The sequence below is a fragment of the Mustela erminea genome, chromosome 1 (assembly GCF_009829155.1).
Source record: "Mustela erminea isolate mMusErm1 chromosome 1, mMusErm1.Pri, whole genome shotgun sequence".
Lineage (NCBI taxonomy): Eukaryota > Metazoa > Chordata > Mammalia > Carnivora > Mustelidae > Mustela > Mustela erminea.
The window spans coordinates 13,653,040-13,679,237 of NC_045614.1; the positions used below are offsets into that span (position 1 = coordinate 13,653,040).

Below are 26,198 nucleotides of genomic sequence, written 5' to 3' on the forward strand. Positions count from 1 at the left end.
CCAATGGACGCGTGACTTAGCCAGGTCCGGCCAATGGGAGCGCACAGAGGCCCCTACTCTAGGGGCGGGGCTAGAGGGCAGGCCAATGAGCAGGGGGCGGCGGCGCCATCAGTGTGGGCTGTGCCGTGGTTGGAAGTTACTGTGCGGCGGCGGCTAAGAAGGCGGCTGTGGTGGCGGCGGCGGCGGCTGAGGCGGTAGCTGAGGCAGCGACGGAGGAGACAGAAGATGGTGAGAGAGGCTGCCGGGCCCGTACTCCCCCTCCGTTCGACAAAATGGCGCCGCGGGCCCACCCACCTCTAGTAATCCCTGAAGCCCCTCATCTCCCGCCCGGCCCCCTCAGGCCCCGCCCCGCCTCTCGCTCTGCCCTATAACCTTCAACCTCGGGACCCTGCTGTGAGCTTCCTGCTGACCCCGCCCCGGCTCTTTCTCTCCGACCCCTGACCCTATCTAGGCGTCCCGGCCCTGACAACCCATTCATTTCCGGGTCGCTGCTCCCCCGGAAATGGGCGGGGGCGGGGGTGGGGTCCCCCGAGACCCCCCATTTCAGGCCTTGTTCTCGGTTTGTCCGGCCTGGGTCTCTCTAGTTCAGGACGGTTTGGGAGCGCGTCTTGGGCGTTGGGGCGGGGGAGGGGGCTTGACATCGTGACATGTGGGGCTTTGTCGCCAAAGGAAGTGCGACATCACAGACTACCCAGGTCCCCCAGAGTCCTGATCCCACCCCCAGCATTTTGGCCCCGACCGGCCCTATAAACATAGCAACTTTATCTCTTCTGTCCCCGGCCCCCTTCCATGTTAAATGAAGGTGCCAACAGTCCAGACCTGATAGGGTAGTGGCAATTCAGAGAGCTGATGTCATGAAGGGCTTAGGACAGTGAACGCTCAACAGATGAACTGGGTGACTTGGGGCTGGTGGCATCTTTTCCCAGCTGGTTTCTCAGCTTTAAGTGGGAATAATGCCAACTGGTTGGCCATTTGGTCATCCTGGGATTTGACTATAATGGTTCTTTGGGGTTCTCTCCCGGACCCTGTAAAGTGGGATGGTGACTTGGCATCAGAATTGTGCTCCAGCACCCCCCCCATCCCCCACTATTTGGCCTGACCAGAACTGATGGTCAGGATGGTAGAACCAGAACTAATGGAAGCTTTTGTCAGGGCATGTCAAAACCCCATTGTTTCCGGACCCAGGGTCCCAGCCCACCACAGCCCATAGCTCATGAGATGTGGTGGGGGATAGACAAAAGAAGAAGGAGATGAGAAAGTGGGTTCTTAGCATGTGGGTCCCTAAGCCTAGGTGTTGTCTTTGATTCATCGCTGCATTCTCATCTTCCGTGTCTTGTCCATGAGAAGTTCTGATGGCTTTGCCTCTAGAACACGTGGTGAATTCATCTACATTCGCCCACCTTGGTCCAGGCACTGCCCGCTCCTGCCTGCATGCCTGCCCCAGCCACCTCCCTGGTCTCCTTACCTCCCTCCTGCCCTGCTGGCAGTCTGTAATTCACCAGAGGGAGCTTGTAATTTAAAGTGTAAATCTCATTAGACCACTTTCTAGCATATGAGATACTCTAGGGGCTTTTTGTAACCCAGTGAAACCCCACCTTCTCCATCAGCCCCCATGGCCCCGTCCACCTCTGTGACCTCATCTCTACCCTCTTCACTCCTCCCTCTGCAAGCTTCAGCCATACTGGCCTTGTTTTCATGCCCTCACACTCTTAAGTCCCTTCCACCCAGGGCCTTTGCACCTGCTGCTCCTTCTGCCTGGAATGTTCTTCCTGTGAACATCATCTCCTCAGAAGAGCCCTTCCTGACTTCAGGAGGGCCTTTGTGTCTCCTCTCTTGGCACACCCTATCTTTTCATCTGCCATTGGATGGATCACTTGTGGGCTGTCTCTGCAGGGATGGCATACACTTGTTCAGTGACTGTTTGCTGAGGCAGTGGACAGCTTCTGGGCCCAGCTGTGGCTAGGATTTGTCTGGCTGGAGGGAGGATTTCTCCCCTGTGACTCAGGCCTTGTTTTCCTGCTTAGCTGACAGGAAGTACTGGTCATACCATCTTCATTCATTTATCAGCACAAATGCATTGATGCTAATAGCTTGCCTTCCAGGGAGCTCTGTGAGAAGCTTCTTCGAGGCTAGGAGGTCTCTCCCCCCCAGGTCACACAGCCAGTGAGGGGCCCAGCCAGGATTGAGTGCAGGTGTGGGTCTTCCGCACGTCTCACCGCTTTGCCGCCTGGCTCCATGTGAGCCCTGCCAGGGGTCCAGGATTGACCCAGCCCTGCCCTGCCCTCTGCACCCCGGGAGGAGCCAGTCCAGCAAGGGAGGTGGACGTGTAAACAGATGACCTCGCTGGGGTGTGAGCTTGGCTCCGGCAGAGGTCTCCAAGGTGTGGAGAGAGGAAAGGGGCCGAGGGTGGTTTTGAGCTGCATGGAGAGGTTGGTGGCTTTTTCCCACAGGAGAAGGACAGGCATTCTGGGAGGATGGCCCAGCACCAGCTGGGACGGACGGGGTTTGTGGCAGGAGGGTAGCATGAGCCAAGTCGAGCCGGGCCTTTGGAGGGACAGGAGCTCCTCCTCACCCTTCACGTCTCTGTGCCTGCATCACTACCTCCGGGCAGCTTTTCCTGATCCTCCCAGTCAGCCACGTCTTTCCCCAGGGCTGTCCTGGGTCTCACCCTGTCTTCAGAGTCACTCTGCATTCCCTGCACAGCTCTTGGATGCACACCTGTGTCTTTGTGTACGGGGTGCTTCCTGGGGCCAAGAGCAGCTCCACTGTGGCTTACCCCAGGGCCCTGGTGCTGGGCCCATGACATAGTAGGAGTCTGAGGAAAGCCAGCTGGGTGGGTGAAGTTGGCCGCATAGTCAGGTGCAGTTGGGGTAGGGGTCCTGGGTTGGAGGAGGCACGTTGGAGGGGCTTTGAGCTGGCTCCAGGGCAGATATAGGGCACCCAGATGTGACGGCCGCTTCCTGGGTGGAAGTGGGACATTCCAGGTTCCCTTGCTGGTCCGTACTGCCAAGGTCTTGCTAGGGCCTGGTAGAGGAAGGGCTGGGCCCTGCAGTGTTGAGGACACCTGTTCCCACTTGTCCTAGAGGGTGGTAGGGCAGCACCTGAAGGGCTGCTTCCCTGAGGTTGCTTAGCTTGGGCTCAGGTATGGGTCTCCCAAAGCAGGGTTACTCTAGCCTGCAGGGGCTCTGAGCCCTTGGTTTTCAGGCAGGGAAGCTTAGGCACTGGCATGGCATGTAGCATAAAGAGCTTGGCCTCTGAGGTTGGGTGAACTTGGGTTCAGTCTGCTTCCTTGTTTTCTTGTTGGGGCTGGGTGATCTCAGACAAGTACCATGTGACCCTTCTGCCTCAACTTCCTCATCTTTAGTATGAGGTGACTCCAGCCCCTGGCGGGCCATGTGGGGAACCCCTGCCCAGCTGCCCCACTCCAGACCTGATGACGGCATTGCCCTCTTCTTCTGGTGAGGAGTCACTCCTTACCCCAAGTTCGCAGCCCTCATCCCTCCCTGAGCATTTCTCTGGCTCTCCTGCCTCAGCTTCCTAAGGTGGACATGGCTCTCATTGGCCTCTCTTGCCCCCATCTTAGGGCTGAGAGTCACCTCAGATGCCCCATAGTCGGAGCCTTTCCCCTCCAGAAACCTCTCCCTTTCTTGCCCAGCTCATACCAGACTGTCAGGGGAAAAAGGACTTCCGACGAGTTAGGGCTGTGAGGGGTCTGTTGCTGGCTCCCCGCAGCAGCCGCATGGGCCTGAAAATCGGGCCCTCCCCGTGAGAGGCCCGGCTCCGCACCAGGCAAAGTTCTTCCTTCGCAGAGCAGCCTCTGCGTCAGGGAGCCCCAGGAGCAGCCCCTGAGCGGACCTCTGTTCACAGACCTGTTTGCTTTGGTCCACACAGCATTTTCTAAAAAGCCCAGCCAACTTGAAACACCTTGCAATGGCGTGTGAAGACTTGGATTTCTGAGTTTTCTTCGAACTTGGGAGCGCAGTTGCCCCTGGCCTCTGGTTTCTATAGAGTTGCAGCCTGTGTCCTGACCACCCTCTCCCCTTCACCCAGGCCCCTGCTCCCTCACCCCTGTTTCTTGTCACTCTGGCTCACAGGGTTTTTTGGGGTAGATGAGTCTTCCCCATGCCAGGTCTCTCTCAGGGTGGATAAATGGAAGCGAGGCCAGGAGTTTAAAACTCAGCAAGCATAGAGGGCGGGTCTGGGCCCGGGTCTGACTTCCCTCCCTGCTGCTTGCTCCTGACTTTAACCAAATGGCCTGTCCTCACTGAGCCTCATTTGAGAACACTTACTTCTCCCAGGGCTAGTGACTCTTTCCTGGTCATCCCAGTGTGCACATCAGGTAGCCAGCTTACAGGTACATTCTGGAAAACTTGAACAGAAGAACACAAAGATGGAAACTGGACGTCACAGGGAGGCCCAGTCTCCCAGGAACTCCAGGGCCGACCCAGCCTACTGCCAGGTCTCACTTACCATCTTCCCTGTCTTCTAGGCAGATTTTTTGAAAGGACTGCCTGTCTACAACAAAAGCAATTTTAGTCGATTTCACGCGGACTCTGTGTGCAAAGCTTCGGTGAGTGTGTGCTCCGGGTACTGGACGTGGTCGGGGAGCTGCCAGGGGGAAGGGGGTGATGTGTATGCCCCATTGGGGTATCACCAGGAACAGAGGCTGGTCTTTGTATGCTGTTCTGCCTTCCTTGCAGGGTGTGTGCCCAGGTGAGGGGTGAGGGGGGCCCCCGTTAACCTACTGGCTCTCCTCACCCATGTCTTCCCAACTCTCTTGCAGAACCGACGTCCCTCAGTCTACCTGCCCACGCGGGAGTACCCATCTGAACAGAGTAAGTGGCCTCTGTCAGTCTGTCTCAACCTGGCTGCTGAGGGGAAGGGCCGCAGGGCAGTGCAGGTGGTGAGCCGTGGGGTAGTGGGAAGCCCACATGCTGGCATCCACATCCAGCCCCAGGGGGGTCCGCAGTAGCCCTCAGCTGCTGCTCACCAGCCCTCTCCCCTTTGTCTCCCATAAGTTTGGGTGTCCCCTGCCAGCACTGTGTCACAGACCCCGAGACAACTGTACTGTGGGAGGGGATCCTGCCCAGCCTCGGGTATGCAGCTCAGGGAGGTTGGCGCATCTGGGTGGGGGGATCTGCCAAGAAAGGTGCAGAGCCTGCCGAGCAGGAGGACCCCAGCATTATGTAGCTTTGGTTTTTTATTTGAATGGTGACGGAAAAGCTACTTGGACCCTGCATGGCAGGTTCAGTGGTCACTGGGGCACAGCTGTAGAGATCTGTGTTCCTGGTCTGCCTGGACCGTGTGCTGGGGCTCATTCACCCACTGGGGCTGGACGTCCACATGTGGCAGAAGCTTTGGTCTCTCCCAAGAAAGCAGGGGCCCAGGTGGAGCAGCTGGCTTGGGCCCCTGGTAGTAGCTGTGTACTTGGGAGCAGAAACACTAGGCTTCCCAAATCCTCTGTGCTGGGGTGCAGACTTGGAGCCGCAGCCAGGGCACGCAGGGCAGAGATGGGCAGGAGACCAGGGAGGTATGAGAACCTGTCCTGGGAGGGGCAGTGCAGGCCTGGGTGGGGGCTGGGTCACCTGAGGCCTCTGCCTGCAACTTCCTCTGCCTTTTCTCCTCAGTCATTGTGACAGAAAAGACAAACATCCTTTTGCGCTATTTACATCAGCAATGGGACAAAAAGGTAAGCATGTGGGGTCAGGTGCTAGAACTTGTGGGGACTGTGGTGACCAGCAGGGGGGTGCTGAGTGGGGGAAGGACACAGGTGACTGGAAGACTAGGTGTTTGATGGCAGCATTGGACTTGGCCAGGCCCCAGGGGAGGGAAGAGTGTTTGAGAGGAGTGCGTGGCTGAGCAGAGGCTGTGGGTTTCTGGTGCTCAGGGACAACCAGGGCTTGTCCGGCGGCACTGGGGCCTGGAGAGCACTGACGCTTGGCTGCCCACAGCCTGCCATGCGGCCTTGGTGGCGGGTGGACCTGCGCATTGTTACCTAGAGTCTTTGTTCAGTGCTGGAACGTCCACATGGTGACAGTTTTAGGGGATACAGATGGGGGTAGAGGCAGTGAGAAGCCGTACCCCCAACCCCTCTCTGAGGCTGCCTTTCTGACACAGGACATTTTTTCATTGTGTTTCTTTTTTCTTTTTTAAAGATTTTACGTATTTATGTGAGAGAGAGGGAACGTGAGAGACAGCATGAGCGGGGCAGGGGCAGAGGAAGAAGGAGAAGCAGGCTCCCTGCTGAGCAGAGAGTTGGGTGCTGGGCTCGATCCCAGGACCCTGAGATCATGACCTGAGCCGAAGGCAGATGCTTAACCGACTGAGCCACCCAGGGGCACCCATTTTTTCTTTTTCTTGAATGGAGATGTGCGTATGTTCCGCATCATAGTCAGTTTAGGGGTTTTTTGCCTAACATTGAACATCAGACGGTGACCTGCTTTGGGCCAGGCTGCCCACATGGAGGGGGCCTCCATGATGAAGTGACGGCTGAGCGTTCCTTGTCCTCCTGCCCCACCCCCACAGACCTTGCGGGGGGCGGGGGGGGGCAGTTTCCAACACAGGCTCTTCTTTGGCAATGCACGTTCCCCCGGGTGGCTCCTGAGTGCTTTTTACCACCCGCCCCCAGCCCCAGCAGGGCAGCTTTCTTCTCCAGGCATTTTGGATGGTGTGTGGGTCGTTGCCAGCAGTGGGGACTCCTCACGGTGCCCAGGAAATGCCTGGCAGTCCCAGACCGGCGGCCCCAAAGACTGTGGCTGAGCCCAGGAGGTGTGGCTAGCAGGGGGGCCCCCGGGTTGACTGCCCCACTCCAGGCCCAGCAACAGGATTTCAGGGGCTCACCCAAGTGAAGACTGACACCCCCTCTCCTTCTCCTTCCTCACAGAACGCCGCCAAGAAGAGAGACCAGGAGCAAGTGGACCTTGAGGGTGAGAGCTCGGCGCCCCCCCGCAAGGTCGCACGGACCGACAGCCCGGACATGCACGAGGACACTTAAGACTCTCACTCCCCCACAGGCGCCTCCTGTCTTGTCTGCTCCTCGCCCGCCCGCCTTGTGTAAGCGCCCCGACCCTGCCCCCACCGCCCACCGACACCCTACCATCCACACCACTTCCAGCCTCACAGGAGCCGATGTATTTATTTTCCTCGAGTTTTTATTTATGCTGTAAAATGTACCGAGCGATGGGAAAAGGGGACGTCAGACCCAGTAGTGTGATGTTGGTAGATGCTTTTTAAAAAACATTGTTATTCACAACCCCACCCCCCGCCAGATTCCCCTTTCTGCCCCCAATCCCCTCCACCCCAATTTTCCTCCGGAAAAACCAGAGCGTGTCTGCACGGGGCTAGAGCCGGGGCCCTGCTGTAGCCTGGCAGCATGGGTGGGAGCCCTTCTCCCCGCTCCTACTGTCCAGTCCGGGCCTTGAAGACTCGGCTGGGACCTATTCCATGCCCAGGCTTTGCTCTGAAATGTGTGCCAGGGGGAGAAGTCAGCATTTCCGGATCTTTCTCTTAAGTCATTTTATCATGGACTAGTGCGCGCTCCGTGTCACCCCAATAAAAGGATCTTTCCTACTCGACCTCGAGTCTTTGCTCCGTGTGCCTCAGCCCCAGAGGACGGAGCTACTGAGAGTCGTCTTGTCATCACCAAGAGGAGCCAAGAAGGGCCCCCCACGTGCCAGGGCCCTGCGACCCACTGGATTCTCTCCTGGGCTTGCTGTGGCCACCTCACTCAGAGCCAAGACCTGCCCGGACCCACCCCCATGCCTCACCTGTCAAGGTGTCCCGGAGGACCAGGACACCCCTGAGAGATGGTCCATGTTGCCAAGGACATAGCTGTGGTCAACCCCACGCCCTGGATGCCTTGGGTCAGGGTGGCATGCCCACCAGCCCCCGTGGAGACAGCCCAGGTGGCCCGGCCTCAAGTGCCCCTGGTTCAGAGACAGGCACGTGGAGCTGCAAGGAACACCCGGCCCAGGGGCTGTTGGTCAGCGAGTTACACAGCCACTTGTGGGCTGTCAGTTAGGCTGGGTTTGGGCCCAAGTTTGGAGACGTAGGGGGCATTCAGGCTCCAGGCAGAAGGTTTGCGCCTTCAGACACTGGGCCTGGGGTCAGGGGGAACACTGCTCCCCACCCCCGTGCCAGCCCCAAGTGGGGGCCATGGTTTGGGAGCCGAGTGCTGTGGCTTTGGGGGATCTAGGGAAGTTGAGCCATAGAGCTGGAAGGAACACCAGGCCTTAAAGGGCGCCAACCCCAGATTATCACTGTGGAGCTCCCTGCCTGAGCAAGACTGCACTGGCCTGGGCCACCCAGCACTGCCCAGGGTGGAAAGTTCTCTGTCGTTCACCACCTAACTGTGCTGTGGGGCCAAGGGGCTTTTCCTCCCAGCTGTGGGTGGCATTTACATCTGTCTTGAGTCCCTGTGGTCACAAGGCAGATGCTCACGAAATACAAGCTGACCTCATGGTGCTGTGGTGGGCCTAGTCCCCAGAGGCTCTCAGACGCCTTGGAATCCTCAGTCCCAGAGGCTGGTCTGCCCCTCGGCAGGCATGTGATGTTGCTGATGATTAGTCAGTATAGTCAGCTTCAAAGGCCGCAGGATAGTGGGAGCAGGGAGCAGGTGGCACCCCTGCCCTCGTCTCTCTGGCCCTGGTCTCCCCTTGAGGGACTGAGTTTATCTGTCAGGGACATCCATGGCTCAGGCAGGGGTCCCATGGCCAGGGCCCACTGAGGTCTCCTGAGAGCCAGCCTCTGCCCACCTCTCCTGCCTTTAGGCCTGCCCCCTTATTCCTCTGCTCCTTCAGACACCAAACTCAGCCTTCCCACACCTCTGTGCCTTTGCACAGGCTGCTCTCCTGCCTCCAGTGAACCCTGGTTTCTCTTTCATAGCCCTCCGAAGTGCCCCTTCCTCGCACTGGCTCCCCTGGGCTCCTGCAGCCACCGGGCTGGGCCTCTCAGCCTCTGAACCTTTGGCTATGGATGTGCTTGGGGGGGGCGGGGGTTGCGTCCCACTCCTGACCACACAACAAGGAGTCCCAGCGGAATCCCAGCAACTCGGGTCTGATAGCGGTCCCACGGTGGGGCATCCCAGCCACTCCCCAGTGTCACCCCTGAAAGTGCCATCCCCTCAACATCCAGACTCCAGTGCCAGGTGCCTTCTGATTTTCATACCCCAAGTTTTTTCCACCGCGTGTGACTCTTCAGATGGCAGCCTGGGCGGGGCGGGGTGGGGGGGGGGACAGTTATGCCAGAAAGGCCGATTGAGGACGGTCACCTCAATCACCCTGCAGGGCCAAGGCCAATTCAGGACCCAGGCCCCGCACCCAAACTGCTGCATCTTTTCAACACTTGGAGATTTCTTCCTTTGTCTAGGAGGCTGACGCCAGGGCCTGAGGCTCTGTGGCTCCTCCCAGGGGCCCCAGGCCTGTAGTTGGCCCCCAAATCTGGGCCGACTCAGAGTTGGTGCAGTCTGGAGTTTTCCATCTGTGGCCTCAAGACCCAGTTCTTAGGAGGAGGCCCCTAAGGGTCAGAGGATGGGAGGGGCCCCCACCCTAGGCCTGCTAGGTCCCCCAAAAGCCAGCACCAACTACAAGTCACTGGGCCCCCTTGATCCCCCTTCCACTGCTCTGTCCTCGGGCACTGTTGAAATATACTTTTTATTGCATTTCTGCCGTTTTACAAAAATATGACAAAATAAATTAAAAACAAATAAATAATCGCCTATTCTGTGTGTTTTCTGTTGGTTTTTTGGGGTTTCCTTTCGTTTTCCCCATCCGGGTCGAAAGGAAAACGGCAGATGGGGGGGCCCGGCCCCCAGCCCTGCCCCAGGAGAGCAGCCAATACTGGGGGCCGTCGGGCCGAAGCGCGTTTTCTGGGTGGCGGCCGCCGCCCCGGTCCACGGACTGATATTGCATATGAGAACAGGAAGGCAGGGCGGGCGGGTGGAGCTAATGCCAGCCGCTGGGCCAGCACACGGCCTGGGGACTGGGGCTGGGGCTGGGCGAGGGCGCCGGGGGCTCGAAGGGCTCAGAGGTGGGCGGCGGGGGCGGGAGGCTGTAGAAGCTGGCGTCCCCCGGCAGGGGCTGCGGGGCGGGCGGGGGCCCGGCGAGGGCGCAGGGCGGACACTCGGCTGCGACGGGGGCGGGGGCCTGGCGGGGGGCGGCGCCCTCGCCCCCGCAGCCCCATGGCCCGTCCCACTGCCAGCAGCCTGCGGGCGGCGTCGGGGGCCGAGGCAGCGGCGTTGGCGGTGGCGCGGGGCTCCGGCTGCGGCGGGTGCGGAGGGCAGGGGCGCCCACGGGGGCCAGCGCTGTCCCTGCGGAGGCGAGAGGGGCCGTTCCGGGGGGGTGCCGCCCCCGCCGCCGGACCCCGCTCAGACCCTGCCCGCGCTCCCTCCCGGGCTTCCAGGCACATCGAGGGCCTTATTGCTTCTGATCAGTGACAAGGGGTGGGCGTCTTCGGGTGCATCCCCTGCCTCTGGGCACTGGGCCCCTCCCCATCATGGGGAGAGGACAGTCTGAGGAAGTCCCTCTGATTTCTGACCTGCGTCCCTGGTACTGCAGCTGCCACCTCTTGGGCTCCCTGGGGGATGAGCTGCTGGAGCCTGGGGCTGGGTGGGGCTGGGGTGGGGACCCGCAAGGTGGGGATGGGGGGCGTGAGGCTGGCACCTCTGCTCAGCACGGATATGGGTGCAGCCTGTGGCCGAGCACCCCGAGCTCCCCAAAGGGGCAGCTCCAGCCCCCACCTCCAAGAAAGGCCTCCTTGAACAGCTGGCCTGCAGGGTGAGAACTTGCATAGAGGCCTGGGGGGGGTCCAGTCCCCCCCCAGAGTGAGCTGAGTATGGGGGTCTCATAGGGGCAGGAGAGGAGGCTGGGCCAGGTGGTGAAGAAGCCCCTTTCATCTCCTCTCCTGGCCCCAGAGCTCGGTGGGCAGGGTGCCCTGGGAGGGGCATGGGACCAGGGGGCTTTGGCTGTCGGGGACCTGGAGACACTGAGCAAGCTTTGACTTGAGAGGCTCCACGTACCACATACCCAGGCTCCCAACCGGTACCAGAGACCGGGCCTCCTCTGTCCCCTTCAGCCCCTCTCCCCAGGCCTGGCCACCCCATCCCTTCCCGAAAAGCCCGGCCCAGAGTCCCCACCCCCGAGTTAAAGCTTGTGACCTGAGCCTTCCTCTTCAGGCCGGGGGGCGTCCGGCTCCTCAGCCGCAGCCTCGTCTGCCGGCCCACTCCGCTGGGCTCGGCCTCCGCCGCCGCCACCGCTGCCGCCGGGGGTCCCGTCCAGCCGGGCCTGCCCACCTGCCCCGTTGGACCCGGTGTCAGCCCGGGCCCCACCGAAAGGGAAGAGCTTGCCAGCGTGGAAGGCCTTGGGCGGTGAGTGGCTGCGTTCTGGGTCCCGCCGGGTCTCAGGCGACTTGAGGAACTTGAAGCTGAGGAAGGCTGGCAGGCGGGTGTCACTCCCCGTGGGTGACTGGGCAGGGGGTGGCCGGGCGGCAGGGCCGGCCCCTGCACTGGCCAGTGAGGATGTCGCCCCAGACGACAGGAACTTGCCCTGCAGCGGGATGATCTGCTTCAGCTTCATGACGTTGTTGGGTGCCAACAAGGACCCCGGGCGCTTGGGCCGCTCTTGCCCGTGGCCACCCGCCCCGCTGCCCTTGGCCTTGGTGGAGGCCTTCTCAGGGGCAGCGGGGTCCAGCCCAGAGCCTTCGGGCCGGGCCTCCTCCCGGCCGCCGGCATCGCGCTCTCGCCGGGCGTGGTGCTCTGCATGGCGCTGGCGCTCCTCCTCCTCCCTCCTCCGCCGCTGCTGCTGCTGGTAGCGGTGCTGGGCCTGGCGTTCGTGTCTCTGCGGGCAGAGTAGAGCCATTATGGGGATTGGGCAGAGAGGGTGTGTGAGCCAGAGCCAGCTGAGGTTCCAGGCCCCCGCGGGTGCTCTCTGCAGGAGTGGGGAGAGGTCCAAACACATATTGGGCACCAGCCGCACCCCTGGGCCCACCCGGGGGCTCTCCGAGAAATTATGGAGACATCTAACCACTTATTAGGCACCAACTGCATTCCTGGATCCATGTCAGTGGTTTCTGAGAACCGAGAAGAGAATGGGGACATTACCGGCCACCAACTCTGTCCCCAGCCGTGTGTGAGGGCACAGTTTTAAGAACTGGGAGAATGGGGCGCCTGGGTGGCTCAGTGGGTTAAGCCGCTGCCTTCGGCTCGGGTCATGATCTCGGGGTCCTGGGATCGAGTCCCGCATCGGGCTCTCTGCTCAGCAGGGAGCCTGCTTCCCTCTCTCTCTCTGCCTGCCTCTCCATCTACTTGTGATTTCTCTCTGTCAAATAAATAAATAAAATCTTTAAAAAAAAAAAAAAAAAAGAACTGGGAGAATGTAAACACATCGTGGGCCTCAACAGTTCTCCACTTTCTGGAGAACCAGTGACAGATGGAGTCATGACTGACACATACCAGAGTCCGCCCTGGCCAGTCCAGGAGCCACACGTGGCTTTGTCAATGCCAATTTAAGTAATTAAAATGAAATAAAATAAGACTTCCGTCTCTCGGTTGTACCAGCCCCACCTCAAGTGGCCAACGCCCGCCCGGAGCAAGGAGCCACAGCGCAGACACAGAACGTTTCCATGACCACGGAGAGCGCCGCCTGGCGCTGGTGAGCTCCTTGGCCCACTCTGCAGCTTTCTGGGGAATGTGGCAGAAGCTGGGCTTCTAGGAAGCATCAGCCTTGTCCCTGGCCCCAAACAGGGCACTGACGGCGAGCTGGCGATGACTAAGGGTTCACAAGTGCCAGCCCGGTGCTGGATGCCACCAGGGATCCCGGGGACGGAGCGGCCCCGGCAGCACGCTCATTATTCCCTGGGGCTCCGCCCCTCTTCCCCTTCAGCTCAGTGGCTGGCGGCTGGTGGCCAGCCCGGCAAGGCCAGCCCGGCAAGGCTGAGAAGCCCCGCTGCGAGCCGGCAGCAACCCAGCCCCGTCCCACACCCGTGTACCTTGAAGGCCTCCCGGCGCTGGTACTCAAGCTTGGCCATTTCCTCAGCCACCCAGCCTGGGATGTCGGGAATGGCCACGTGGATGAGATACTTGAGGAGCAGGGCAAAGTGCTGAGGCGACAAAGGGAGAGGCTGCAGGCTCGGGGACGCCCTGCTGCCCCCCCAGCTCCTCCACCCAGCCACCAGCCCCACCTCGAGCACCACCACGGACACGATGGCTGCCTCCGGGCTGAGCCAGGGGAAGAGGCGCTGCAGCTGCCCGCACTGGCCAATCAGGTAGCAGTTGACCACGATGGCCAGGACGCCCATGGCCTCCATCACCTTCTGCAGGGGTACATAGGAGTGGGGCGGGGCTCAGGTGTGGTCCCGCCACCCTGCCTGGGCCTCCCGCTTCTCCCCAGCGGCCCCCCACCCCTGGACTCCCTCGGGGCCTGGGCTCTGGCACTCCGCACACCTGCCACTGGCCGATGCTCTCCACCCGCTGCCCGAAGGGCCGCTGCAGCCCTGTGCACAGCTTGAGGGCGTCGCTCCGGATCTCGATGAGGTTGTTGACCAGGGCGCACAGAGCAGCCAGGGGGAAGGCCGATGAGAAGAGGACAACGTAGCCGAACTGCACGAACATCTCCTGGTAGTCCTGGAAGGTGTCCTGCAGGCGGGCACCTGCGTGTGGCCTTGGTCCCCCTCCCTCAGACCCAGATGCCTCCTACCTCCCACTACATTCTTCTCTCAAGCCTGCCTCCCGCCCTCCAATTCTCCTGAAGGGACCCAGAGCTCCCCATCCGGCAAGTTCCCAACCACATCGAGGGCCCATTTTATCACGCCCCCTAGGTCACCCCTCAGACCGCGTGCCCTGCCCCGCCACAGGCCTGGCCTTGGGCCTCCCATGCACCCTCCTCACCTCGTACTTCTTCATACAGCTCTCAAGCTCCGCCTGGGTGAGCTGGGGTGAGTGCTCCTCCTCAGGTGGGTCAATCCAAGACGACCGATTCTGCCGCCGCTGCCTCCTGCCTGAGTCACCCGAGCCGGTCTCTGGGTCTGGGCCCCCATCTGGCCCCTGGTCACGGCCCTCGCCCCCAGCCCGGCGGAGCAGGACGGCCGGGGGCTCCCGCTCAGGACTGCTGGGAGCCCCTTCAGCCTCATCGTCTTCTTCGGCCAGCGTGAATACTCCCGGCTCCAGCCCCTTCTCCACCATGGTGGGGCTCCCCTCCTCCAGGATGGCGTCGGGGCCAGGCCGCCGCCGCCCGGCCCCTCGTTCAGCAAAGCTGACCTTCTTCAGCCGGAGCCCGCAGTCCAGGAGGCTGCTCTCCTCGCCCTCCTCCTCGTCATCTTCCTCATCCTCCTCTTCCTCCTCCTCCTCGTCCTCGTCCTCCTTGCCCCCCCGAGACCCATCCCCCACCTCCCCCCCTTCCCCTGCGGGCCTCCGCTCCACTGGTGCCTCCTCCTCCTCCTCGGGGGCCCCGCAGCCCCCACTGAGACACCTACGGCCCCCGCCGCCACCACCGCCACCCCCCTCTTCAGCCTGGGGTTCAAGGCGACGGGGTGCGGGGCGCTGGAGGCTCAGCAGGCCGAGCAGGGCACGGGCCAGCTCCCAGGCTGCCTGCAGGCCAAGCTCGCCGCGGCCCAGCCGCCGGTACAGGTGCGGCTGCAGGACCTCGCGCACGTTCTGGAGGAACTGGCGGGTGATCAGCAGAGTGGCCAGCATCTGGGGGCAGGAAGGGGGAGGAGAGAGGCCACGTGGGGTGCGGGCAGGGCCCGGGGCACCGGAGGTAGGCTGCGGGGACTAGGGAGCCGCCCTCCAGGAGCAAGTTGCCAGACACATGCCCCGAACCCAACTGCTGCCTCCACCCCATTTAATGAGGTCCCTGGACATGGTGGCCCCAGCAGCAACCTCTGCAGCCTCTCCCACCAACTGGAGCCTGGCAGGCCGCAGTGCTCCAAGCCAAGCTCCTGGGGTTGCAATGCACGTTTCCACCCTGCTGGGGATCAGGGTCCCCCTGCTTGGAGCACTGCCCGGGAGCTCAGCTGGGGCCCAGGGCCTCGAGGGACCCCTGCCATCCGCACCCCATCAGCAGAGCCCGCCCCTTGGAACATGCACCCTTGGCTCAGGCAGCGCGAGGCCCCAAGCACAGCCACACTGCCCGCCCTGGCGAGGCCCCATGGGCTCGCCATCTGCCCATACTTTGGCCCGGGCCACGAGCAGGAGGCCCCGGAGGGAGAGGAGGAGCAGGCGGAACCGCAGGGCCGCGAGCGGGACCAGCACCGCCCGAAGCTGCCGCTCGAGGCTCTGGGACAGGGACAGGACGAGCAGGAGCTGTGGAGGGACCGACGGACAGGTGGACAGACAGATGGGGGGACGACAGGCAGAGAGAGGACACATGGACGAACGGACAGAGAGAGAAGGATGGAGGAGGGGGGGGAGGGGCTGGAGAGCCCGTGGACCCCTTGGGTGGACAAGTCCGGCCCCCCTTGGCCGCCACTGTGGTGGGAGGCACTGCCTTGGGCTGGGGTCTCACCTCTTTCAAGCGCTCCATGTCCTTGAGGTAGAAGCCGATGTAGAAGAGGCTCAGGTAGGAGTTGACAAATTGGAACTGTGGGAAGGAAGCAGGAGGGCAGTCCCTCTGCCACCCCCGAACCCAGGAGCCCCTCCTATACCCCACGCAGAGCCCTCGCTGCCTGCCTGCTGGCTGCCACTCACCAGGACGACTTTGATAATGAGGTGCTTCTCATAGGCGCTCTCCAGCCGGTAATTCTCTGGGGGCCGAGGGGGTGAGTGAGGGGGCGGCCCAGGCCCCCTGAAGGCAGCGGGGGCCCTGAAGGGCAGTAGGGACCTTCCTCCCCAGAGCGGCAGGCCCTCCCCTTGCAGGGCGTACCCATGTCGTTGAGCCAGATGGCAAGCTTCTTATAGCCTTCAGCACTGGCGCTGACCAGCAGGGCCAGCACAACCTTGGGCAGGAAGCGGGCAAGACGGGGCAGCCCTTTCATGCTCAGCACCAGCTCCTGTAGGGACGGGGTTTCACTGGTCACCCTAGCATCTGGGCGCAGCCCGGAGTGGTCCTGGGCCAGCGGCGGCCAGATCAGGGCCAAGGGGACCGGAGGTCACCTGCAGCTGGAAGCAGCCGAGCATGAGCAGGAACACGCAGGCCAGGCAGGTGAGGCACAAGGGGAGGCTCACGAGCAGCTGGAAGAGCAGCCGCTTCCAGGGCGGGTAGTAGAACTCCTCAGCCCTTGTCACGGGGCTAATGCGCCGGACACCCTGGCAGAGGGTGGGGGTGGGGCACAGTGTGAGGACAGAGGGGCTGCCCCTGTCCCCACACAGCCTTCCCAAGGCCCCTGAGTTCTGTTTCCCTCCACCATGCCTCTGCTTTTGGGGTGCCCCCCACAGTCCACCTTCCCCAGTCCCTCAAATGCAGTTTCCCACACCTCTTCTCTGGGGCATGCAGAGCCCCCCACCCGGCATACCCTCTCTGATGCTGCAGCCCTATTTTACACCTTGTCTTTGCCCCTGCAATGGCCCCCACCCCACCCCCTGCCTCCCCCTCTCATTCTTGGAGTCCTTGGACTCACACACCCCAACTGACCCTGAACTGAGGTCGTGGTTCCTCCACAGCTTCCCCAGGTGAGTCCAGCGTCCCCCACTTGTAGGCCAGCTCTGCCCCCCTCCGTTTCCATTCCTCCAAGAACAGGGTTGACCAGACCACGTTGAAGAGGGCAAAAACCACACACGATACATCCCGGCTTGTCTGGGGATGGTGGAAGGCTGAGCTGTTGGCCGGGTTGGCCCAGGGAGGAGGGTGTCTTAGGCACTCCGGCCCCAGCCCAGCCCACCCCCAGCACCTGGTCAGCCTCCGTAAATGTGTACAGGACGGAGCCAAAGACGGCTGGGTATACCATCGCTGATGTGTAGAAGCCCAGCCAGGCAAAGTACATGGCAATCTTCACTCCAAAGTAGTCACAGATCTCATCTGCCAGGAGCACAGGGCGGGGTCCCGGTCAGCCCTGCCCACTTCCTGAGACTCCCACACACCCCCGACCTGGGGCCGCACCTAGAGGCTGGTTTTCACACACAGCTTGCACCCATGACTTCATGAGGCGGTTCAGGATACGCTGCTCATGGACCGGGAACACCTGCTGGATGATCCCACGGGCCGCCAGCTCAGGGACTGTTGGGGGACAAGAGCAGTTGAGCCCCACCCTTCTGCCTGGGCCTGGCCTGGCCAGTTCCCCACACTCAGCCCCCGCCCCAGCCGAAACCCAAGTCACAGTTTTCCCCTGCTTTTCAATCTTCAGAGGCTCTTCCCAGGGAGGAATTCTAAGTGGGCAGGATATCTGGTTCTCCTTCAGAACTTCGGAGGTGCAGAGGCAGGCAGGAGGGGGTGCAGGAATCCACCTGGGAGGGTGGGGTCCCAGTGTGGAACCTCTTTTTTTTTTTTTTAAGATTTTATTTATTTATTTGACAGAGAGAGATCACAAGTAGGCAGAGAGGCAGGCAGAGAGAGAGAGGGGGAAGCAGGCCTCTGCTAAGCAGAGAGCCGGATGCGGGGCTGGATCCCAGGACCCTGAGATCATGACCTGAGCCGAAGGCAGAGGCTTAACCCACTAAGCCGCCCAGGCACCCCAGGAACCTCATTTTTAAATAAAGCCATTTGGCCTCAGTTCACTGCTCTGAAGCTCTGAGGGATGGTGCAAAGCTGGCGTCAAAAGGTGAACTTGAAGCAGCTGGTCTCTTGGAGAAGAAACTGAGGCCCAGGGCCTCGCCACACAGGGCATGGAGTGCTGTCCATGGTCCTGCCCCTACCTAATCCCAGACCCAGACAATGGTTTCTCTCGGAAGGGCTTCCGGGGAGTAAGCCTCACCCCTAGGTTAAGGCCACACCCCCCTCACCACATTGATTGACGTCTCCAGGCCCCACCCAATTCTTCACTAGCTTTTTTCGTCGGTTGTCTCTAGGCTCCACCCTCTCACACTGATAGGCTGTATTCTAAGAGCCCCACCCAACTCCCCACGTGTGATTGGAGATTGGTCCCGCCTGCTTACTGATTGGCTGGTCCTCCAGGAAGCGCACATTGTGCAGTGCCTCACCCTGCTTCGCGCGTAGGTTCTGCAGCCAAAAGCGGATGATGCTCTGGCGTTCCTGCGGGGGACAGAGCAGGGGTTGGGGACAGGGCAGGGCTTGAGCACAGGGAACAGCAGCCCAAGCGCTAGGGGTGCGGACTGGGAGCCAGAGCTGGCCGCACCTGGGAGGTGAAGAAGCGCAGCTCACTCTCCACATTCTCGTAGATGAAGTCCTCCTCGCAAGAGAAGCCTCGGGTGCCCCCGCCAAACTCGGCCTTCACCGCTTTGCGCAAACCCAGCTCGTCGGCTCCTCGAAGTAGGCTGCCAGGAAGACACGGAGGTGGGTCATGGGGAGACCCTGGCTCACCATCCGGGAGCTAGGGATGGTGTACTCGGCGGCCACCTGGGACAAATGCAGGGCGCTACACCTCACAGTTGACGCTTGGAAAGGCGGGGAGCTGGGTAGCAGGGTCAGCGAGAGTCCAGGGACAGAGACTCGCCTCTCATACGTGGCGGTGACGAAGAAGGCATAGGCACGCGTGTGGCGGTGGTGGCGGACTTGCACGATGAGCTCAGGGATGCCCACGCGGATGTGGTTCAGCAGCCATAGCAGCGTGTGGTCATCAGTCGTGTCTGCCAAGGGGCACAGGGACTGATGGCCCTTGCCACAAGAGGTCCGAGGCCTCTTACAGACTCCTACTCAGGGGAGCCCAGCTCAAGGGAGCCCATCTGGGCACTGGGCAGGCGGCGGGCACAGGTACCTGGAAAGGTCATCAGCACGTCGCAGTTCTCCGTAGGCACTGTCTTCATCCACGCCTTGTGAGATACCAGGTAGCGACCAGCCTGCAGGAGCCGCTTCCCAAAAAGCTTATCTAGGGGGCAGGCAGGGCAGGGCCCAGGTCAGGCCGCTCCCAGACCAAGACCCCAGCCTCTAGTGTAGTCCCTCCGGTCCTAACCCCTGCTCGCACGCACACTCGCCACGTTTCCTCTGCACTAAGTCTGGCATCTAGGGACCCGCAAGGTTTGGCCTCAGCTTGTTTCCTTCCCTCCACGTCCTTGCACCAGCCAGGCCCTCCTCCAGGAATGCCCTTCCCCCAGGTCCTCCCTTACAAATCTTACTCATTCTTGAGGCCCAGCTCCGCCTCCAAACCCACAATCGATGGGGCGCTCACTAGCAGCCCCGAGCGAGCGCTTCACCACATCATGTCAGCGCGTCCTCATAGCTGGGCGCGGTTCTTACCCCCATTTCACAGGTGAGGAAACTGAGAACCAGGGCGTTTAAGTCACGCACCCAAGGTCACACAGGCGAGCTGGGATTCGAACCCGGGACCGTATCATTCCGTATCCTCTGCGGAGAGGCTCTCTCACGCGCATCCCTGCCGGGCTGCGATCCGGTAACCCAAAGGGGTGACTGAGCTCAGCCCCGAGCCGGGGCTCTCCGAGGGGCGTGTCCAAGTCTCTGCGCTGGGACCCCCGCCCCCTGTACCGTCCCAGCCGCGCTGGCCCCGCCGCAGCCGCAGTGCCGGGAGAAGCCGGCCCCTCAACTGGACTCCAGGCCCGGGACGGCTGAGCCCAATCCCACTCCGCGTCCAGCCGCCGCGCGCACCACAGGCACCTGCAACCCTGTCAGATCCAGCCGCCGCACACATACCCAGAACTCCAGACGCCGGGGCTGCAGGCTCGCCCTCAGGCGGGGGCCTCTTGCCACGCTCGCCCTCCAGGGACGTGCCCCCGGCGCTGGAGGTGGCTTCGGCCATGGTGAGCGCAGGCCAGGTCAGGGGCTGCGGGCGGCCCGAGCGCCTGGGGGCCGCGGGCTCATCGGGCCGGTGCAGCCGCGGAGCGAGCTGGAGGTGGAGACAAAGGCCGCGCCCGCCCGCGCCGGCCGCCGTCCCCGCGTGCCCGAGCGCTGCTTCTCGTCTCCGCCCGCGCGGAACCTCGATTCTCCTTCTCGTCCCCGCGCACGTCGCTCTTGGGTTCTCGACTCCGCCCGTGTTGTTTTCTAGATTCCGTTCTCGCCCGCCCACTTCGCTTTCTGCTGCTCGTCTCCGCCCGCATCGAAGATGCAGTCACCAAGGATGTGTCCCCGCCCGCGTTCAATTCTGGGTCTCGTCCCCGCCCGTCCCGGGACTGGATTCTCCGCCTTCCAGCCTTAGTTTTCTCCATCTACAAAGGCGAGGCTTGGAATCTTGCGTTGGGCGTGATTTGACTAGGGCAGGACGTGGGAGGGGGCGGGCCTGGTTGGGGGAGATTCCAGGTAGCAATAACTTCACAGCTAGAATACAAATTAATAAATAAAGCACGTCCTGCCTCAGGGCCTTAGCCTGTGCACTCCTCACGCCCTCTCCGTCCAGTTAACCCCTGCTCCCCTCAGGATGTAACCTCCTCAGAGAGGACCCCATAGGGCTTCCAAGTTTAGCAAATAAAAGTACAGCCCTCCCACTGTATGAATGAATTTCAGACAAACGAATACACTTTTAGGATGTCCCAAATATTACATGGGGCATAGTTACACCAAAACCTTATTTACTGTGTATCCGGAATTCACATTTAACTGGGCGTTCTGTATTTTATCTGCACCCAGACCCCTGACCGTCCCGAGTAGCCTTTTCTGTTAGACTGAGAGCCCAGAGAGGCCAGGGGCCCCTTCTGGTTCTTAGCGCACACAGTAGGCACCTGATGTATACTTATGACAGATGGAACAATTCGGAGAAGGCGAGTTTCCGCGTCTGTCACTCTCTGACAAATGAAAAAGTTGAGCGGGTCGAGGCAGGGATTAGAACTCCAGCGGGTCCGACAGATTCTTCCCCAAGCGCAAGTGCGTCGCCCGCCCGCTCTGTCCAAGAACCAGAGAATTGTCCGTGCGAAAGCGCCCGCGGAGACCCCGCCCAGCCAGTGTCTGGAATTCCACCATCAGCGCTTTTATTCCGCTATTCTGCGCTGTCCTGGGTTAACCTGAAAGAAATCCCTGAGACTCCCCTTTCTGGCTTTCGGGGAGCCAGAGAGAGACCGGACACTCAGCTCTGCAGGAGCAGGCCGGGGCCAGGAAAGGCCAGAGGGCAGAGAGGGCTGTGCTGGGGGATTCCAGAAAGGTGTCCTGTCGGAGGGGACCTTGGAGCTAGGTCCTGAGGATGAGTTTGTCAAATGAAGAAGAGTATCCGGGGGGGAGGGAACGGCGGGAGGGAAAGCTGGGGGAGGGCCGAGAAACAGGGAGAGTTCTGGGAACACAGGAATCTTCCCAGAAATTTGAACAAGATTTTACTAGGGCCCGGGCGTGGGTATCCCGGAACTCATCCTTCGCTCCTGAGATGCTCTCGCTTCGCCTAAAGCTACGAAGTGGCCAGATGGAAAATACCGGGCTGGAACCCTCAACTCGGTGTAATTCCCACGGCCCTGGACCAAGCCCGGTTCTTCCTCCCACCCCTCATTTCCGGTGTCTGGGATACCCGCGGTTCTAGGATCCTAAAAATTCGGTCTAATGTTGCCGGGGGAACGCCATTTCGCTGCACCCCCGCGTCCAGCCCTTTCCCCGCCTCTTTCCCTGCCACTGGCCAATAGAAACGAAGATCTTCAGAGGGTGGGCCGTACGCGTCCTAAGGAGCCCAATGATAATCGAGAGTCGTTAAGCATTTTACCAGTCACGCCGCGGAGTGGGTGGAGCCTCCTGTGAGGACTAGAAGCCACCCAGGCAGAGCGGGTAGGCGGGTCGCTGGTTGTGAATCCATGTGGCGGGGGTTGTGGACCCTAGTAGCCTGGGCCGCACGTGGGCCTCGCAGGTGGGGCGATACGGGAAACGGGTGTGACAGCGTGGGGTGCTGCTTGGGCTTCAGATCCTCTCTCTGGGATCCGGGTCCCAGTTCCCTGGGGCAGAGCCACCTTTCGCATTTTTCCAAGCCCCAATCCGTTCATTCCTCTGCCGCAGAGCCCACATCTGGGTCATCTGTTGGCCTCAGAGTACCCATTCGGATCACACTTCGACATCAGCGCGCTCACCCTCAGAACATATCCATCCCCCTGTCGCAGACCCACATCTGGGTCAACTTCTGTTCCCGGAGACCTCAATCGGGTCACCGTCTGGCCTCAGACGCTCCAATCTGCCCATCCCCCAGCTAAGAACCTCCACCGGGGCCATCTTCCGAACATCGAGCGCCCTATCCACGTGCCCCTCGGCAACAGAGCCTCCCACAGGCACTGATTCTTCCCCTCTCCAGTCCCAGATTGTGCACGCGCCAGGGCAGCGGCGCCCCGGCCCCTGGTTCCGGGGCCACCATCTTCGCGCTGAGCTCCGGCCAAGGCCGCTGCGGCATCGCGGTGATCCGGACCAGCGGTCCCGCCAGCGGCCACGCCCTCCGGAGCCTCACGGCGCCCCGGGACTTGCCCCCAGCTCGCAGCGCTTGCCTGCGCCTGCTCAGCCACCCCCGTTCCGGGGAGCCGTTGGACCGCGCGCTGGTGCTCTGGTTCCCAGGTGAGGGGTTCCAGATCCCGAACCTACTGTAGCTCTCATGACCCAGTTTCCTCTCCCCCACCCCCCAGGCGTTTTGCCTAGCCGTACTCTCCTCGACTCCCATCTCGCCACACTAGGTCCCCAAAGTTTCACGGGGGAGGACTGCGCGGAATTCCACGTGCATGGAGGCCCAGCGGTGGTGAGTGGCGTCCTGCAGGCCCTGGGTGAGTCTGTAGCCTTGGGTTCGAAGTCTGGCTCTGTCAGTGGACCTGGATGGGGGCCAGGGAGCTCAGGACCCAGGACCTTCCCGCAGGCAGTGTGCCAGGGCTGCGGCCGGCTGAGGCTGGTGAGTTCACCAGGCGGGCATTCGCTCACGGGAAGCTGAGCCTGACCGAGGTGGAGGGGCTGGCAGATCTAATTCACGCAGAAACCGAGGCGCAGCGGCGGCAGGCACTGAGGCAGCTGGATGGGGAACTGGGCCACCTCTGCCATGGCTGGGCCAAGACTCTCACTAAGGCAAGCCCCCCTCTTCGCCCATTCCCTGCCTCAGAGACCTTACCTACCCGTTCGGTGCGTGGGAGCTTCCTGTGCATGCGCCTCCAGTCTGGTCCCTTGGGTCAGGTTCGACCTGGGCCCATGGGGGGGGAGTTCCTGGGTTACCCCATCACCACCTCCACCGGCCTCCCCCCACCCCCCAGGCTCTGGCTCATGTGGAGGCCTATATCGACTTTGGTGAGGATGACAACCTGGAGGAGGGCGTCCTGGAGCGAGGTGGGTCCTCCTAGGGGTTGGGGACACCTGGCATCATAGCCCTCGGAGGCCCCACTCCTTCCCCTCCCTTTCTTCCATCCACAGCTGACAGCCAAGTGCGGGAGCTGGAGCTGGCACTGAGCGCACATCTTCGAGATGCCAGGCGCGGGCAAAGGCTTCGCTCAGGAGCGCACGTAGTGGTCGCAGGACCCCCCAACGCTGGCAAGAGCAGCCTGGTGAACCTACTCAGTGCGTGGGAGGCGGGCGGAGGCGGGGCCTAGTGTCGGGGGCGGGGCCGGGAGGAGTGAGGAGGATGAAAACTTAGCTCAGCTGGGAGGCTCCATGGTTTCCACCCCGCTTTCTTCGTGATGATATCCACCCCCAATCCCGTCCCAGGCCGGAAGCCTGTGTCCATAGTATCCCCGGAGCCGGGGACCACCCGCGACGTGCTGGAGATCCCCGTGGACCTGGCCGGATTCCCTGCGCTGCTGAGCGACACGGCGGGGTTGCGTGAGGGCGTGGGGCCGGTGGAGCAGGAGGGCGTGCGGCGCGCCAGGGAGAGGTAGGCTGATAGGGTGGTGGGATGGGGAAACGGCCCTTCCACTTCCATGTCGCCTTGCTGTAATTATTTTGTGTCCCTCCTGAATCAGGAAAGCCTGCTGAGGCCGCTTGAGTGGGGGCTCTGATGTGGGGGGAGAGCCGAGGTTTAAATTCAGCCCCTATTCCTGCCCCTCCCCTCTTGGTTTGCCCCGCCTCCATGTGCCAAGCCCCACCCACCTTGCCCCACCCCCTCCCACGTGCCAAGCCCCGCCCCTCTGGTCACCCCCAACCCCCATGCCTTTGCTCGACTCCGGGGTCACTTGGTTGGTTCTCTCTGTTCCCCCAGGCTGGAGCAGGCTGACCTCATTCTGGCGGTGCTGGATGCTTCTGACCTCGCCTCTCCATCCAGCCGCAACTTCCTGGATACGGTTGTCGCCCCCGCAGGCGCTGGGAGCCCCAATGAGAGCAGCCAGCGCCTCCTGTTGGTGCTGAACAAGTCGGACTTACTGCCTCCAGGGGGCCCAGACCCCAGTCCCAACCTGCCCCCGCACCTGCTGCTGTCTTGCTTGACCGGAGAGGGCTTGGATGATCTCCTGGAGGCACTGAGGAAGGAGCTGGCTGAAGTGTGAGCGGCTCCCCTGCCCCGCCTCTGCCCGTCCCTGTCCCTCAGCCTGCCTCAACCCAAGTTCAAGTCAGGGCTGAGCCACTGGCTTGGGCTGTCTACCCGCCCCCCAAGGCTCGTTTTCTGGATCTACAAAATGCAAGTGATGATCCCCCTTCAATGGTAGTTGAGAAAGTTGAGAAAGACCGCATCCTTTTTCCCTTCCAGGTGTGGGGACCCGTCCACAGGCCCACCGCTTCTGACACGTGCAAGGCACCAACATCATCTCCAGGGCTGCCTGGATGCCCTCGGCCACTACAGGCAGACAAAAGACCTAGGCCTGGCTGCTGAGGCACTGCGACTTGCCCGGGGTCACCTGGGCCGCATCACCGGCGGAGGCAGCACCGAGGAGGTCTTGGACATCATCTTTCGGGACTTCTGCGTGGGCAAGTGAGAAGCCCTGAGGCATGTGGGAATAGCTTAGGCCAAGGGAGAATCTCATCTCCAGGAGAAAACTTGACCCCAGAACCATGAACCAAAGTGCTGCCTTGAGAGGTGGTGAGCTCCTTGTTGCTGTCGGTGACTAAGCTACGGCCAGCCGTGCTAGGGGTTCCAGCCCTGGAGTGGAGCTCAGCGGAGGTCCCTTTGGCTTCCTGTGCTGGGGGAGTGGACGGTTGGGATGGGATGGGAGGGCCTCAGGGATCTTTGTTTGGCGTTTTTTAATTTACTTTGCAAATATTAAAGGAATATTAAAAAATTCAGGTGATTCAGAAATGCTTAAACATGGAAATCCCCCTCCCCCCATCCCTGGGGGTCACAGTTTGTGTTGGTCCAGAATTCTCTCTGCTCTTTTGTTTATTTGTGGATACACCTGTGAAATATGTTTTGTCTTGTATTTTGTCCATAAACTGTGTGTTTATTGCTCTGCAAGTTGTCGTTCCCTTTTTTGGTATTCATCTGGAAGCTTTGCCTCTTATGTTTGAAAAGAGACTTGCAAGATCCTGGGCGCCTGTGGCCTCCAAGCTTACGCAGTCCTTCTTTCAGTACCTACCAAGCACCTGCTTTGTGCTAGAATCACACACATCATTTTATTGAGTTTTCATAACAGCACAATTCAGTAAGTATATTGTTACAGTTTTACAGATGAGGAAACTAAGGCTCAGAGAATTATTTAGTTGCTGGACAACCCCAGCTTTGGGATTTGCACATGGGTTTGTTCAGGCTTCCATTCTGAGTTTGCCGTAGGCCTTCTATGCAACAGGCCAAGTGCAGGATGCTGGGGACTCAGAGGGGACCAATTGTCACAAGTGCTGCCCCTGCCCGCGTTAGAGACCTAGTTCCTGATGGTGAGGTCTAATGGCTGTTGTGTGAGCTTATTGAAGAGGAGACCTGCCTGCTCAGGGATGTGAGGGCAGGGTGCCTTGCAGAGGTGACATTGGTACTGAGAGCCGAATGGTGAGAAGGAAGCCAAATGGAGGAGATTGGTGAAAATATCCCAGGCAGAGGGCACTGCATGTGCAAAGGTCCTGAGGTGGGAACATCATGATGTATTCAAGGAATATCGAGGTGGCCGGTGGCCTGTAGGGGTGAAGCAGTGAGTGCAGGGAAGAGAAGAGGGAGATGGGTGGAGGAAGAGAGGGAAGATCTTGATTAATAGGACTTTGATTCTTTTTTTTTTTTTTTGGATGCTTTCTTTTATTCAGTTTTTTATGTTAATTCCCGTATAGTTAACATACAATGTTATGTTAGTTTCAGGTGTACAATATAGTGCTTCAACATTTCCATACATTACTCAGCGCTCATCATGACAAGTGCACCCTTTAATCCCCATC

General features: G+C 60.8%; 3 protein-coding genes across 5 annotated transcripts; 2 read left to right on the forward strand and 1 right to left on the reverse strand.

Moving 5' to 3' along the window:
• The first annotated feature begins 92 nt into the window (after window positions 1–92).
• On the forward strand, window positions 93–7,636 carry DDA1 (DET1 and DDB1 associated 1). Its single transcript, XM_032315125.1, has 5 exons — window positions 93–228; window positions 4,490–4,570; window positions 4,784–4,835; window positions 5,628–5,689; window positions 6,884–7,636. Exons 1-5 carry the CDS (start codon window positions 226–228, stop codon window positions 6,992–6,994), a joined length of 309 nt encoding a protein of 102 aa, XP_032171016.1. The 5' UTR covers window positions 93–225; the 3' UTR covers window positions 6,995–7,636.
• Window positions 7,637–9,536: 1,900 nt separating this feature from the next.
• ANO8 (anoctamin 8) lies at window positions 9,537–20,293 on the reverse strand. 2 transcript variants are annotated; one of them, XM_032315077.1, is made up of 19 exons: window positions 19,686–20,293; window positions 18,796–18,906; window positions 18,535–18,667; window positions 18,217–18,355; window positions 18,017–18,113; window positions 17,025–17,141; window positions 16,816–16,943; window positions 16,560–16,721; window positions 16,082–16,234; window positions 15,852–15,978; window positions 15,677–15,732; window positions 15,495–15,569; window positions 15,161–15,292; window positions 13,880–14,683; window positions 13,436–13,627; window positions 13,174–13,305; window positions 12,982–13,092; window positions 11,153–11,831; window positions 9,537–10,306 (listed from the first exon to the last, which is right to left on the reverse strand). In XM_032315077.1, exons 1-19 carry the CDS (start codon window positions 19,789–19,791, stop codon window positions 9,942–9,944), a joined length of 3,819 nt encoding a protein of 1,272 aa, XP_032170968.1. In that variant the 5' UTR covers window positions 19,792–20,293; the 3' UTR covers window positions 9,537–9,941. The 2 variants fall into 2 exon arrangements, with proteins under 2 accessions (XP_032170968.1, XP_032170979.1); XM_032315088.1 differs by lacking the exon at window positions 15,161–15,292 and having other exon boundaries at window positions 19,686–20,291.
• A 619-nt stretch (window positions 20,294–20,912) lies between these two features.
• Window positions 20,913–25,296, forward strand: GTPBP3 (GTP binding protein 3, mitochondrial). Of its 2 annotated transcripts, none has more exons than XM_032315097.1 (9): window positions 20,913–21,807; window positions 22,243–22,496; window positions 22,613–22,699; window positions 22,789–22,991; window positions 23,174–23,246; window positions 23,331–23,474; window positions 23,622–23,787; window positions 24,112–24,390; window positions 24,595–25,296. In XM_032315097.1, exons 1-9 carry the CDS (start codon window positions 21,755–21,757, stop codon window positions 24,818–24,820), a joined length of 1,485 nt encoding a protein of 494 aa, XP_032170988.1. In that variant the 5' UTR covers window positions 20,913–21,754; the 3' UTR covers window positions 24,821–25,296. The 2 variants fall into 2 exon arrangements, with proteins under 2 accessions (XP_032170988.1, XP_032170991.1); XM_032315100.1 differs by having other exon boundaries at window positions 23,331–23,447.
• Window positions 25,297–26,198: the final 902 nt, after the last annotated feature.